Source organism: Bos indicus x Bos taurus, chromosome 22 (genome assembly GCF_003369695.1).
Source record: "Bos indicus x Bos taurus breed Angus x Brahman F1 hybrid chromosome 22, Bos_hybrid_MaternalHap_v2.0, whole genome shotgun sequence".
Taxonomy (NCBI): Eukaryota; Metazoa; Chordata; class Mammalia; order Artiodactyla; family Bovidae; genus Bos; species Bos indicus x Bos taurus.
This window is the reverse complement of record NC_040097.1, coordinates 16,432,743-16,448,504: the sequence shown is the minus strand read 5'-3', so window position 1 is coordinate 16,448,504 and position 15,762 is coordinate 16,432,743. Positions and strand designations below refer to the sequence as shown.

Sequence of the window (15,762 nt, the reverse complement as noted above, 5' to 3'; positions counted from 1 at the left end):
ATTGGCGGAGCGCTCCGTGATGGCCACGCCCCCTCCAGGCCCCGACGCCAGCACGTTGAGTGGTGGGGGCCGGCTGAAGAACTGCCCGAGCAAGGAGCGGCTCCCGGGGCCGGGAGGCACGGTTGGGGCGCCCGCTTTAGGGCCCCTGAGAGGCTGCTGGGCGGGGATAGCGGCCCGCGGCCACGGGGGGAAGGGGGTCGGTGGGCTGAGAGCAGCTTGGCGGCGAGGCCGGCCCGCCGCCCCTTCCCCCCACCCCCGTCGACCTTGTCGGCCGAAGCTTCCCGGAGCTCCTCACGCCGGCGCGATGGCGACTGCTGCGGAGGTGGAGGTCTCTCCGCCGACGGACGCGAACTGGGAAAGTGGCGGCGGAGACGACGAGATGAAGCAGACGCTTCCGGAGCTTGAGTCCTCCCCACAAAATGGCGGCGGCCTCAGCATCGCGGAGCCCGGCGGCGGCGCCGGGCCTGAGGAGACCGCGGCTTCCGAGGCCGCCCCGAGCCTCTGCCACGAGCAGCTTCAGGACTCCCCTGAGGCGGGCGCGGCTGCACTGCCCAAAGGCCCCGAAGAGCCCGAAAGACCCATTAGGAGGAGTTTTCAGATCCCCAGGAAGAGCAGAGAAAAGAAAGGTTGTGCTTCCCCTCTTTCCCAACCCCTCTTTCTCTCTCCCCTCCATCTTTTCATTAGAACCTCTCTGTCTCCTTCCCACACCCATCCGAGACACGTAAACACGCATGCAGCGCCAGCCGCCTCTCCCCTCACAGCCTCGGCCGCCCAGCTGCTGCGCTTGGTGCGAGAGGAAAGCGGTGGAATCACGCTCCCTGCTCCCCCTCTCCCCGTGGAAGTTGGAAGTAGCTATTTTGAAGCTTGTCCGTAAGGCTGCAGCTCCCAGAGAGGAAAGATGGTGCTCGGCGCCCCTCCTTCCCAGCCCCTGAAGGCAGAGAAGCTGATGTGTCCTCCTCTAAAGATGCTTCTGAGAAGTCTCAATGTGGAAATAACCCGTGGCCATGGATTCTGGGGCTTTCTCCAAGGCCATTGCATTGCGAGGACCACAAGCGCTTCTCCCTGTGGAAATTCTTCAGCTCTATGTCTACTTGAAATTTGATCGATGTCAGCGTCTTCCCTTGTTTAGAAATCTCCGTTAGATGTGATTCATGCACACTGCTGTTTTCCATCACACTTCATTTCCATGTAGTTTTTTTTCCCCCGCCCTGTTTTTGAAGCGCTAGATAGGGCTCTCTTTAAATCCAAGCCTTAGTTTGTTTTTTGTTGTATTCGAAAAGATGGGGAAGGTAGGTTCTTGGTGCAGTAATTTCCCTATGAAAAAAATAGAGGTCAGCTTTTGCCCAAGAGTCTCCGACTTGATTTTGCAAATGAGAGAACTTCAGCAAAAATTTTTTTGAGAGATCCAGTCTGGTTCGTGGAACAAAAATGGGAACAGTTACATTAACAACGTATTAACAGCATTACGTTTCTAAAATTTTATGCCATATTGTGACACCTTTCTCATGGAGGAAATTACCGTTTTCTGTTTTTAGAATACAATTTTTGACCATCCAGTGATTTTGGGTGCTCTGCCTGGATTTAGTCAATTTAAGCAGGTTTTTTTTCTTTGTTTTAGTGTGTGGTTCCGTTTTTCAGATTGAAAAGTAATAGGAATTTTCTTATTTGTAGGAAACGTTTTTTACTTGTAGCTTGAGTCTTGGTAAAGAGAATCTTGAATGAAGCATGTGCTTCCTCTCTGCACGTGCACAACCGCTACATTTGCACAACTGAAATTGATAACCTTGTGTCAGTAAGATACGGACAAAAAAGTCAAGTTGTTCATTTCTGTTTGGATGAGAAAGCCAAGGGAATTCTTGGTGTGAGAAACCAGACTGAGAAAGATGAAGTTAAATCCGCTAGCATGAGGACTGTTTCTAGAAATATCTTTTGAGTTAATGTAATAGATGTCAGGGTTCAAGAGGATTCTTTAAGGGTCAGGATCATCAGTTCTTTTGGTTTATTTAGTTAAGATGTATAGTCAATATGAGGAAAATATATTTCAGCCTAAATTATAAATTGGTAGAGAATAGGTTAAGAGTAGATTTAGATGGGCTCTTGATTGTAAGTTTGAAATAGCTTGAACTTTTTTCGTTTTTAATTTTTTTTTTTTAGCTTGATACAGTTTTGCAGTCCGTTTTCTAAAAAGTTTTAACCAAAACATAAGGCACGATGTACCTCATTTTAACTTCTCATAGGACCAGAAAATTGGCCTAAAACCCCTGTTCTGTTTGAAATGTGGGATGGCACTAGGAACTGTTGGCTAGTGTGTGTGTGGTTTTTTTTTTTTAAATATGTCCAGAGGCTGCTCTAAAATAGATTTCATTTGAACACACTAAAAGATATAATTGAGGAATTAAGAAGTATAAAACCTCATTTTCTCCCCAGAGTCTCATGCTCCCTTGGGGAAAATTGATAGTTTCCATTTTCACTTAGAGGCAGAGGCTGTTACCTTTCTCCTCTCAGGAAGGTTTTGGTAAGGAAAGTATAGCGTAAACTTTTTTCATGTTTAATGAAAATGAATAATTTTTAACTTGTGTAAATATTTTTACACCCAGCAGCAGCTGTTCAAATAGTGCAATAGCAATTTAAATAGAGCTTTTAAAACTTAAATTAGTTTTTGCCATCATGGACTTCATCCTGCCCAACATGAAGGGAGTTAATACTTGGTGATGGAATTTCATAGAAAAATTCAACTTCTCATTTGAAAAAAAAAAAAGCTTTATCAGAAACAGTGCAGTAGGTTCTGCTAGTTTCACACTTGATCCCCAAATAACACCCTCTTGGGAGACTTGAAAGGTAACACTTATGTATAGAATTTGGCTAGGTATTCATGCTGGTCATCTGAGTCTCTTATCATGAATATTAGATACCTCTTCTTTTTTTTTTTTTAATTTTTTAATATTTATTTTTCTGTTTGGCTGTGCCAGCTCTTAGTTGTAGCATGTGAACTCTTAGTTGCAGCATGTGGGATCTATTTCCCTGACCAGGGATCGAACCCAGGCCTCCGGCATTGGGAGCCTGTAGTTTTAGCCACTGGACCATCAGAGAAGTCCCTAGATACCTCTTCTTGAACTTTTCTGTATCAAAGATTCTGTTGCATTCGTATTTTAATATGGCAGGACTTTGCTTGTGACTGCTTTTCCAGTAAAAAAAATTAGGACTTGTATTCTTGGTAACTTAAAGATAAACTTTTTTAAGTAGAACTTGCCTTTTCTTGGTCTTCACAGTAGCAGAACATTAAAATACTGCCATTCTAATTAAGTGATAATATTGCAAACACTTCATAGTGCTTAGTAAGTTGTAGGCGCTGTTCTAAGCAGTTTATATGTGTTAATTAAATCTAAGTAATCCTATGTGTTAAGTGCTGTTCCCATTTTACAGATGAGGAAAGTGAACTACTGAGGTAAATAACTTGCCCAAGGTCACATAGCTAGTAAAAGGTGGAGTTGGAGTTTGAACCTAGGCATAAAATACTTCTTTTTCATTATAGAAAAGTTATGGTTTTTTTTTTAAATTAACAACTATTAAATTTAGTGATGTTTAGTATGTCTTCATCCTGGGAAATTTTCAGATTGACAGATTATGTTCATTAAAAAATTAACACGTAATCAGTGCTGACAGATTAAGTGATCTGTTGACTAGAGTAAAATTTTACTTTATGATTATTTGTTAATCTCTGCACTATAAGGAGGCACTGTTAACATTTTAACAAATTGTAGAATTGCATTTCCTCAGTGGGTGTTTCACTGTTGGCTTCTTTTACTCTAGAATCTAGTAGTGTAAGTCCTCAAAATCAGTAATTGACATAATTTTTCCGTTCAAAGTTATTGGGAAGTGACGTAGTGATGATTGACTTTCTGGAAGATGTTTGTTGGTTAGTGCTATGTGTAGGGAACAAGATTAACAGCCCTCATGCACCTGCGTCTCTTGCAGGTGCATCACAAACTAAATGATCTCATGCATTTGTGTCCATACTGGTCTAGTTTAGGAGAATTAATACCCAGTTCTTCTCCCAAATCCCCATCTTTTCCCACAAAATTTGGAATTATCTTTTTGAAGACTTTGGGATTAAGTGTCTTAAGGAAATTTGCATGATGTTTTTAAGTTTTATAAGAATGACTTGGTTCCAAGTACCACAGGTTTCCATAGGTAGAAGTAAATCCGAGCAGTAAAGTATAGGCAGAATTCAGTCATCCACATAAAACATTTGATGCCGCTGCTGCTAAGTTGCTTCAGTCGTGTCCGACTCTGTGCGACCCCATAGACGGCAGCCCACCAGGCTCCCCGTCCCTGGGATTCTCCAGGCAAGAACACTGGAGGGGTTTGCCATTTCCTTCTCCAGTGCATGAAAGTGAAAAGTGAAAGTGAAGTCGCTCAGTCGTGTCCGACTCTTAGCGACCCCATGGACTGCAGCTTACCAGGCCCTTCCATCCCTGGGATTTTCCAGGCAAGAGTACTGGAGTGGGGTGCCATTGCCTTCTCCGAAAACATTTGATAGGAGCATACAAATTCTAAGTAATGGAGGTAAACTCTTTGACATATTCCCCAGTCCAAAAAGGTCAAGTTTCATCTTTGTTATCTCTCTAGAATCCTGCTAGAATGTTCATTCTTAATTCTACACTTAATGTGTCAATTGTGATTTAGAGATGAATCATCCATTCCTACAGTATTATGTCTGTAGTAGTTTTATTAGACTGGAGAAGTGTGATTTTTAAAATGTGAGGAACAAATGGATATTCATTGTATTGTAGTCATTAGTAGACATCAGAGATGGATTCAGAGAGAATTGCAGACCAGTGTGATTGCCAGCCTACTCTTATTTCCTTTTCTTCCATGAATTACTGTAAGTTGAAATGTATATTTTGTATTTTCCATTGGTATATTTTTATAATATTGGTCCATCTTATTTTAAAAGTTTAGCTTGTTTTTACACTTAGGTGTGTGTGTGTATGTGTATATATATATATAATTTTTTTTTTTTTACATTCACTTAATACAAACAAAGATTGGCATTGATACTAAATAAGTTAATAAAGTAGTTGAGGAAAAATGTTTCTTTGGCTGAGGAACAAAGCTCCTATTCGATGATCTTGATTTTATGCCTGTTCCAGTTACTTAAATTTAACATTGAATTCTTAGTATGTTTAATATGTTTTGTATGCTGCAAATAATATAAAATATTCTAGTTCTGATATGATGGTATAATCAGTTTCCTTATTTGAACTATGTATCTCCAAGTACCTTTCTAACTCTTTCCTTGAATCCCATAAAAACACATCTATAAAAGGGACTTCCCTGGTGCTTCAGTGCTTAAGACACTGCATCCACTGCAGGGGGCACAGGTTCAATTCCTGGTTGGGAATGTAGATCCTACATGCCACGTGGTGTGGCCAGGAAGGAGGGGAAAAGAAATGATGAAACACATTTATAATCTGTTTTGTCAATAGAGAAACCTTGTTAATATCAGAAGTCAACTCAGTAACTTATCTTTCTGATAACAGATGGTTGGAAAGCCTGTATATGAGCAAAATTATGTATTCCTTAATGTCTAGAAGAATTATGACTGCTGTTAGTTAACCTTTATAAACCAAACAGAGGGTGTTAGTTATGGCTTTTGACCCTGTTAAATGCATTAAATGAGAAAAATATTAAGAAATAAGAGTTAAAAGTAGACAAGAGGGTAGAAAGAACATGCTAGACATCAAATTCTTTTTTTCTTACAGCTAGTATCCATATAGCTAATACAATTTCTTGATCTAAAATAAGGAAATAATTGTGTTTTTCCAGCTCTTGGAATGATTGGTTTCAGCTCTTATATACCCATTTACATCTTTTCTTGTACTTACAGTTCAGGATACAGATTTGCAGCTAGGGAGCCTATTTTGGATTCCACCTGCCCTATTCATATATTAACCTTGGGCCAAGTTAAGTGTTAGCTCAGTTTCATTTGTGAAATAGCCATATTGAACTTCATAGGGTGATTTTGGTGATTAAATGAGATAATGTATATAAAGCTATTAGTACATACCTGAAAAGGAATAATGAGCCATTACTGGTTAAACTCAAAAATTGTCAGAATCTGGAGAATATTATATGAGATACTGACTTCCTAATGTGAAATGGGTGATTAATATAGAAAATATTCTGTTCCCCATTTGGGTGGTCAGATTTATTATTGCCTCAGATGATGATACTGTGACATCTGTATGTTTTCTTTAAAAGAATTGACAGGATGTGTTGATCACATACATACTTCAGTGGTTATTAAGGACAGATAGACCACCAGGGAATGTACTTTCAGAACATTTTATATTTCTGAACTGCCATTACTAGCACATTGACTTGAAATCTTTAAAAATAGTTATAGCAAAATTTTATTCTTCTGAAAGTGATAATTGGGAATAAAAAATAGAAATTATAACTCTAGCCTAACTACTAAAGCCAGTTGAGACATTTGAAATACTTAGGATACAAGTATTTCTTGTTAGATCTAAAATCTTGCACATTTTTCTGTTTAAAAAAAAAATTCACTAGTGTTTTCACATTGGCAGACTACTTGAGTACATTTGAGGTGACTCTAGGACATTGCTTTGGAATGAAACAAATGTTAAGTAGTTTTGTAGAGAGTGATTTGAGAGTTTCTATATACATTTTTATGATTTAACTGATATCTTTCGCTTTTGGTTAGATTGATGGTAGAAATAGTGTTGTAATATCTTTAACTAAAAAAAATAATTTCTTTTATGTAGATTAGTAGAATATCACAGAATTTTAAAGCCACTTGATACTTCTTTTTATCACATTTTTAAATACCTGAGGGCACTTGTTAGTTTAGAAACATAATCAATCATGTATAAAATCCATCTTTAAAAATCATGCTTGGCTTATTTTGGATGTGAAAGCCTATAAAAACTACTCCACATGCTGTTTTTCCTCACAAGTTTTTCCAGTTTAGTTGGGGATAGACACAAAGATAAAACATTTTCTCCTACAACATTCTGTAAAACAGATTTGAATTGAGAGAATGGATTTCTCGCTGTTTTTTGAGCTTTCATTTTGCTTTATAAATCACTGAATTGTTGAATTTGTGAGACCTAATTTACAATGAAAACAATCATATTTTGGTAGTTTAGAACATATTTGTATTTACTATAAAAAAACTTGACAAATTTTATTCTCTCTCTCTTTTTCTCTTTACTCACTTCCTCATTCATTCAACTTGGGGCCAGTGCCCCAAGTAAAGGGAATGAACAAGGCAGTTATAGTTCCTTCTCTCTTGGAGCCTGCAATGAATAGATGATTGAGTATATCCATCTGCTGTAAATTTGATTATAGGACACTTTTTTGCATGTAATAGTTCTTTTTGAGTGTCCCCCTGCCCCGTTTACTCCTGGTGTCTTTGTTGCATTATTATAAGTAATGTTGATTTTATACCCACCTCTCGCTTTTTTAGTGTGTAATTCTGAAGTAGTTGGGATCGTTTGTTCTGCATACATTCTCTCATTGAAAACTACTGCTTTTACAGAAACTTTTGTAATATATACATTGTTTGGTAAATGAATGGATATATCCTTTGACATTATGTCCTTTAAAGCTTAATAACTGAATAGAGAATACAGTAGAAACAGCTACTCTTTAGTACAAGTGGAACACTGTTTCCAGTAGTGGCCTAAAGGTGTTTTGATTGACATTTATTGATTCTTTATAAGTAGTATCTTGAAAGAAATTAAGGTAATAGCATGTAACATCTGTGAATAACAATGAAAGTGGTTATTTTTGGTTTGGGGAAAATGTATATATATATGTAGACTTGATGTTTGAAGTTTATAAGTCACATTATTTCATCCACAAGGTGGAAATTTGAGGTTATTAGCCTCCTGATTGAAGAACAGATTGAATATTTAAGTATTTTTTTTAAATTAAAGGGAGTGTGTAGTAGTTGGCCAAGTGGGGAGTAAAAACTTTTACCATGTTACTTTGCACCAGATGCTGTGCTTAGAGCTTTTCCAAGTGTTGTCTTATATGGGTGTATGGCATTGTAGTGGTTATTAGGATAGCTCGAGTTCTCCTTTTTGCTGAAGAAAGTAATGAGCTTACTTGGTTAAGTTGGTTTGCCTGGGGTCTCTCACAAAGCCAGTAAATACTAGAGCTGATATTTGTGTCCAGGTTTGACTCCAAAATCCCACATCTTTCCATTTCACCAAGTTTTCATAGTAAATATCCTCCTACTTTATGTTGGTAATACAAGAAGCTAACGGATGCAACATGTTATTCTAACGTTAGTTTTAAAAACCAGGTAGAATAATTTTATTCTATAGACATCTAAATGGCTTAGGTGTTTTTATGCTTTTACTTATGGCGTAAGCATATAATTTGCTGAAATAAATGGTCCTAGACATACTACTTATGTGTAACATAAAATAAGAGTTGAGGTAATCTGAGTTTATGCACAGCTTCTTATGAGTAATATACACAGGCGTCTTTAAGTAGTTTAGGTTGCCTAGTGTAGCATCTGCTAAGTTTTGCCAAATTGTAACTTCCTTTTCTGCATGTGTAATGCCAGATGCTCATTCCTATAGAGTTTTTTCTTCAATGAATTAATCAGTGTTTCTTTTACATGTCACAAAACACCCAAGTAATAGGCAGCTAGACTTTTTCTTCAATTAACTGTCTTTTGCACTTCACAAAATAGGATAGCCCTGATAATTTTTTCACTATAAGTTATATAAAAGCCACAAAAATGTAAGAAACTACTTTTAAGATGGAATTTTAAAATTAACACTGTTTTTCATTTTAGCACTTTTTCAGCCATTAACTCCAGGCTCTCGGGAATTTGAAGATGTTTTAAATATTCTCCACTCATCTTACCTTGAACCAACTTCAGTAGCAAATTTTAACTACAGGCGTGCTTGCTTGATACATAACGAGCTTTTGGAAAAGGAGGTATGTTTTCGATTGTGCCTTTTGTAAGATTCTTCAGAACCAGTTAATAGCTTGGTATTGTTTTACTTTTTTTAAAAAAGCTGAAGTTCTTAGGAAAGCCAAATTATGAAAGGGAAAAACAAGTTTAAATGACATGTTTTTTCCCCTAAACAATGTTGATATTACACTGCATTTTATCTGTGTGTTAAATTAATGTGTGATTGTATAAAATAACTTCTTTTACTAAAAATGAATCTTAAACGTAGTGATAACGTACTGTTTAATGGCTTTATTGTAAATTCATCAGGAGGCTTTTTGATCTTTCAAGCACATGTTTGTTAAGTGGAATCTCTAAGAGTGTGTTGTGTCTTAAGTTCCAAGGTTAATGAAATTTCCCTTAATTATTGCCAGGTAATTGAATTGAATTTAATATCATTCGTAGAAATTCTTAGTGAGAAAGTGAGAACACGGGGAAGTATTTGAGCCTTTTAGGTAGTCAATTAAAGTTTCACGTACAAATTAGAATACTGTTTGAGTTTTGGTTTAGGAAAAGCCATAATAATGTTGGAGTTAATACAAATGATATGTTTGGAAACATTTGATGTGTATACTGCTTTCTCATGTACATGAAATGCTATTAATTTTGTACTTTTAAAATTGGTTAATCCAGTGCTATCAGTATTTAACTTTGAAAGGATCCCTAAAGTAGCTAAATGTTATTGGCTCCCAGAGAAAAGTAAAACCTTGGTAGTTTGATGTAGTTTCATGATATGATAGGGATTATTTGTTAATTTATATGAAAATTTAGTCTAAAACTTCATTATTGAAGATCAGTAATAGCCTGAATATTGCATGTACATCTGTTAGATACAGGCTCCATATCTATATGTGTCTAAAAGTGAACGCTAGCAGTTGAGGGTGACTTACAGTTCAGATGTACTTAGACCAAGTTACTCTTATGGGTATGAAGCATGGCTTATGTACTTGGCACTGAGAATACAGTTGCAAAGAAATGAAACATTTTTCCTTGTTCTAATTGAGTTTATAGTCTAGAAGTTGGTCATGAAACAAAGATTTATTAAGCCACCTACTATATGCAGTGGGTCATCCCTGGTGGCTCAGTGTTAAATAATCTGCATGTTAATGCAGGAGACGTCTGTTCGATCCCTGGGTCGAGAAGATCCCCTGGAGAAGGAAATGGCAGCCCTCTCCAGTATTCTTGCCTGGGAAATCCCATGGACAGAGAAGCCTGGCAGACTACAGTCCATGTAGTCATAAAGAATCAGACACCACTCAGCGATGAAAACAACAACTATATGCTATGCACCATGTCAGATAAAACAAGAAATCCAAAGATAATCAAAATATGAACGTAAAAATCTATGGGAGGGACTTCCTGGTGGTCCAGTGGTTAAGAATCAGCCTTCCAGTGCAGAGGGACACAGGTTCAATCTCTTGTACAGAAAGATCATACATGCCATAAGGCAGCTAAACCCATGTGCCACAACTATTGAGCTGCTCTAGAGCTGGAGAGCCACAGCTCCCGAAGCCTGAGTGCCCTAGAGCCTGTGCTCTGCAACAAGAGAAGTCACTGCAGTGAGAAGTTCCACTAGAAGAGTAGCCCCTGCCTTCGCCACAACTAGAAAAAGCCCGTGGCAGCATTGAAGAACCATTGCAGCTTTTTTTAAAAAAAGTGTGGTAAGATTTTAATAGAATTTTAGTTAAAATTGTTGAGCTCTAGAGGCTTATTTGACTATATTTTAAGACTAAAGAGCCAATTATAATAAGGGAAAAATGAAGTGCAGAAATTTCAGGGAGAGAAAAGATAATTTCCATTTTGGTAGGTTTGAAATTTTTTTGCTGTGCCTCACAGCTTGTGGGATCTTAGTTCCCAGACCAGGGATCATAACTGGGTGCCCAGCAGTGGAAGTGCAGAGTCCTAATGACTGGACCACCAAGGAAGTGCTGATCTGGAATTTCTGAGAAATAAAATTCCTGAAACTCTTCACTTGAACAACATAGGCATGTGCTAAGGCATTGTTACAGATTTAATTTCATTTAGTTTACAGAAAAGCGAAGAGAACTGAAGTTTGATGGTCGTTTGGATAAAGAACTTTCAGAATCCTATGCATTTCTGATGGTTGATCGGTATAAGGTAAGTGAACTCATTTTATAAAAAGTAATTTGAAAATGTTTACATTGTAGGTTAATAATTTGCAATTATTCAGTACACTTGATTTTTATAAACTAACAATTTGTTGATATATAAATGGAAAAAGTGATTTAGTAACGCAAAGTATTTCATTGTTTTGTGATTTGTTTTTCAGATACGTTCTTTTCTTTGATCAGAGCTATTTTTCCCCCCTGGAATGTGCTTGATAATAAATACTTTTCCTTTTATTAAAGTAGATTATCAAGTGGGAGGTGGGGGGTAGATTTGAGAGGGAGGGGACATATGTATACCTGTGGTTTATTCATCTTGATGTATGGCAGAAACTAACACTATATTGTAAAGCAGTTATTAAAAATAAAGACCAAAAAAAGTAGATTATCTTCTCTATTGCTGATTATATGTGCTGAGAACTATTTTTTCTCCTTTGATGTTTAGATGGAGTTACTGTCTCTCAAATATTTTGCCAATTCCAATTCTCCCTAAAAGGGAATGTTTATATATATGAATGTTGTGAATTCTGAGTATCTGTCCAACTTGGCATAAACAAAAAATAGATTTCAACTGTGGTTACATTGGAAATGTAAACCAGTTGTACATTGATATTTAGTTATGAGTAAACTAGTATGTATATTTATAATTTCTGTAATGTTAAAATATAGTTTAGAAGCTTGGATTTTACTTAAAATGAGTTTATAGACTATCTTTTCACATTTTTAATGTTATGTGACTACAAGATGACATGTTTTGTTTATTTAGGTTCAGAGCATATGTGAAAAAGGACTACAGGTGGGCCAGTCCAAAATAACAATTCTTGGCAATCCTTCCATGGGTAATCTTTTGTTCTTTTATCATATACCTACTCCTAAATTGCCCTTTAAAATATATTATCTATTTTTGCTGCAGTCCTAAAAATTACATTCATTTATGCTTTGTCATGTTCCCAGAAAAAGAGACTAGTTTCAGGTTCTGCAGTATAAAACCTGTTTTATCCTTTGTTTCTGATTTTGCATACTTGCAATTGAACAAGGGTTATCTTTTTTTTCTTTTAATGTCTTAGTCTAGTCCTAGTGATACTGAGAAATTTGATTAGTTTCATGTTTTTTCTGGTTTTATTTTTGCTTTGGTTCAATATCAGCTATTTTTACCATCATTACATTTTTTTAAGTGTGATACCTTTTATCTCTTGTAATTATCTCTTTATTTCTTATTATAATCGTATAATAGCTCTTATAATTTTATCTATTAGAATATTATATAATTGTAATATTAGGTTAAGTATTTGGACTTTTTATATTTGTCTTAATAATTCTTTCATTTGTCTCTTTACTAGGTGTCTATCTTTCTAGGTATGCTGATTTACTACAAGCTAATCCTTTGGAAGCTGGGGCAGTGGGTGATGTGGTTATTTTTAAAATAATGAAGGTAATTTTGACTTTTATATTTCAGTATATCAAAGATGACATTTGATTTGGATTAGGAGTTTGATTAAAAGCCAGTACTTGCTTGTGTTTGGTATATAAGATACTTTTGAGAGAAGTTCGCCATCTTTAATCTGAATTTACTGAACCTTAAAGTTAGCTTTCCTTTCCAACGAAAAGAATGAAAGAGGGAAATACATTGATAATGTCACTTAAGCAAGTGAAGAGTGTTGTGAAGAAAGTTTTTATTTCCTTGTATTAAATTCAAAACTTTTTTCTGGGGCGGGGTAACTTTTTCTTACTGTTTCAATATTGGTAAAAGTTTTGGCTATTACTTTATTACCAAGTATTAAAGAAAAAAACTGTTACAAGTTTTTTTGTTATAAGTTTTTTGATCTGTATTCAGAGGTATACTATCATATTAATGTCATACAGTCAATGATAAGGTTTTGATGGACGTGAAAGATTTTCTCTATTTTAGGGTAAAATAAAGAGTGTATATGACACCATGGGTGTAAAAAGTTCAGAATCTGTATTAAATAAAAGTGCTTCGGACCCAACACCAAAGCATGAATGTCATATGTCGAAGAATGTTAATAGAATTACATCACTTCTGGCTTACAGAGCCTATGAGCTTACTCAGGTAGGTGCCTGGATCCACTTTAGTGTTATGACCTCATATCTCTTTGTCAATAAATGCTTTAAAATATCTCCCTTTTAGTTCCCTCTGCGACCACACTAGTCTAGACTTAGCACTGCCTTCGTAGAGTGATTCGCACTGCTGTTTGTTCAGTGTTCCCAAGACAGCTCAGAAACATACAGTGGTCCTCCTCAGGGTGATATTCAGATTACTTAGCCTTGCTAGTTCTCCCTGCTTGTAGATTGACCTCCAGCCTGTTTTTTTGTATGATTACTGCCCTCAGCAATCTCATTTCATCTTAGTCTTGGTTTCTCATGGCCTGAAAATTCCTGTCTGATAAAATATTACTCAACCTTTAAGCTAAAGTTAAAGCCCCCTAAATTACCTTAATTCTTATCACTTTGTGTTACTGATTTGATAGATTCTATTTTTATTAGTATTTTTCTAAAATTCAAGCAGTTCATTTCTTAGCTTTATTCAGATATAATTGATTTATAGTAAACTACAACTGAGTGACTTTACTTTCACTTTTCACTTTCATGCATTGGAGAAGGAAATGGCAACCCACTCCAGTACTCTTGCCTGGAGAATCCCAGGGAGGGATCCTGGTGGACTGCCGTCCATTGGGTCGCACAGAGTCGAACACGACTGAAGCGACTTAGCAGCAGCAGCAGCAGCAGCAGCACACATACCTAAAAGTATAATATTTGATATCAGTCATGGTTTTATATGGTGTTTGACTATAAAGGAATGTTATTCTTTTTTTAAAAAAATGTGCATATCTAAAGGGATTGTGTATAAAAGTGGTGGTGCTACCCTCCCTGGAAATGTTCTCTTTTTTTTTCTCCCTTCCTTTGATGTTTTACTTTATTTACATTGAAAAAAACTTACACTTTCTCCTTTGTTTTTGAAGAATCTCTGTGGGTAAGACCTTTTAACAAAAATTATATTCACCAAAATCATCTGGACTAACTCATTTCCTTGCCTTCTGGACAGTAGTAGTATGGTCACCTGTGTTTGTAATCTCTACCACCTTCCCTATATTGCCTTGTCTGTGGTTGGTATCAAGAATCTGTTTTTCCTTTGAAATAATGAGCATAGTGGTAGGTTTGCTTGAGATTGTGTTTTTACTATTTTATTTCCATATCAGTGGCTTTTGTGAGCTGACCTGGAAGTTACGCTCCATTTGTTAAATTTTTTTGAGGAGATTTGTTGCGTATTCCCAGTGGTCAGCTCTTCAGAAGTAAACTTTTTTAGTATCCTGGCACTTGAGATACATATATACCTACAATACATGTGTGTGTGTGTGTATAAGCACAATATTTTTATATTATGAAATTAATAAAAAGTACAAAGTATTTTAAATAAATTGACAGGCAGTGCTTAAAGATAACTTCGTTAGAGGTACTTCAGTTATATTGTGTTTCTCAGATATCAGGCAGATAAATATAACATTCCACTCTAATTCTTGCCTTCTTAAGAGAGGTGACTCTGCGTTTTCTAATTTTTAGTATTATTTTTATGAGTATGTCTTTGATGAGCCAAGGCGAAGACCAAGACACGTGTGTCCATATGCAGTTGTGTCTTTTGCTTATAAAGACGATATACAAACTCAGAAGTTCATACCTTCATCAAGGTAAGACTTGTGAATCTTACATGTCATTTAGAATCTGTCGTCGCATACGCTACACTGCTGAGTTAGGAGCACTTTCCATTTTTTTGCTTCTCTTGAAATTCATTAAATACAGGATTGTTCATGACAACTTTTAAGAAATAAATTAGAAAGACAGATGTCTGGAAATAAAAACTAAAATTTACTAAAACCTCATCAATTAACCTTTTTTTCCTGATATTGAAAATTTATATAGTTGGTACCAATGCCATTTTTTTTGTTTTTGGCTGCCACACAGCATGAGGGATTTTAGTTCACCGACCAGGGATCAAACCCTGGGCCTTGGCAGTGGAAGTGCAGAGTCTTACCCACTGGCCGGCCAGAAATCCCCTCAAATGCATTGTTTTTGGAGGTGGGGGGGCTGCCCTGGGTCTTGTTGCTGTTACAGTAGCTGCTGCAAGCACCTCTGCAGTTGAGGTACACAGGCTTCTTGTTGTAGTGGCTTTTCTTGTGGAGCACAAAATGATCATCCACTGGCAAACTGTACATTTACTTTTTGACTGTTTTCTGTCTTCCTTATGAGATTGTAAGCTCTGTGAAGGCAAGGGTTTTGTTCCTCCCTGTAATTCTGTTATCCAGAACTGTGCCTAATAATTGATAGAAGCTTACAATTTTTGGGCTTCCCTTGTAGCTCAGTCGGTAAAGAATCTGCCTGCAGTGCAGGAGACCCGGGTTTGATCCCTGGGTTGGGAAGATCCCCTGGAGAAGGAAATGGCAACCCACTCCAGTATCCTTGCCTGGAAAATCTCATGGACAGAGAAGCCTGGTGGGCTGCAGTCCTTGGGGTCGCAAAGAGTAGGGCACGACTGAGCGACTAACACTTACTTACACTCAGTAAATATTTATTGAACGATGAAACTCCAGTACTTTGGCCACTTCATGCGAAGAGTTGACT

At 36.9% G+C, this 15,762-nt stretch overlaps 1 protein-coding gene across 4 annotated transcripts in view; it reads left to right on the top strand.

The window, feature by feature from the left end:
• TASOR (transcription activation suppressor) overlaps nt 1–15,762 on the top strand; it is a 51,700-nt gene continuing 35,938 nt past the window's right edge. For all 4 annotated transcript variants that reach the window (XM_027522390.1, XM_027522387.1, XM_027522389.1 and 1 more), the window contains exons 1-7: nt 1–626; nt 8,840–8,985; nt 11,027–11,119; nt 11,894–11,966; nt 12,468–12,559; nt 13,037–13,198; nt 14,707–14,831. In XM_027522390.1, the coding sequence (XP_027378191.1) occupies nt 20–626; nt 8,840–8,985; nt 11,027–11,119; nt 11,894–11,966; nt 12,468–12,559; nt 13,037–13,198; nt 14,707–14,831 (1,298 nt within the window). In that variant the 5' untranslated portion in view covers nt 1–19. The remainder of the gene's footprint in view (nt 627–8,839; nt 8,986–11,026; nt 11,120–11,893; nt 11,967–12,467; nt 12,560–13,036; nt 13,199–14,706; nt 14,832–15,762) is intronic.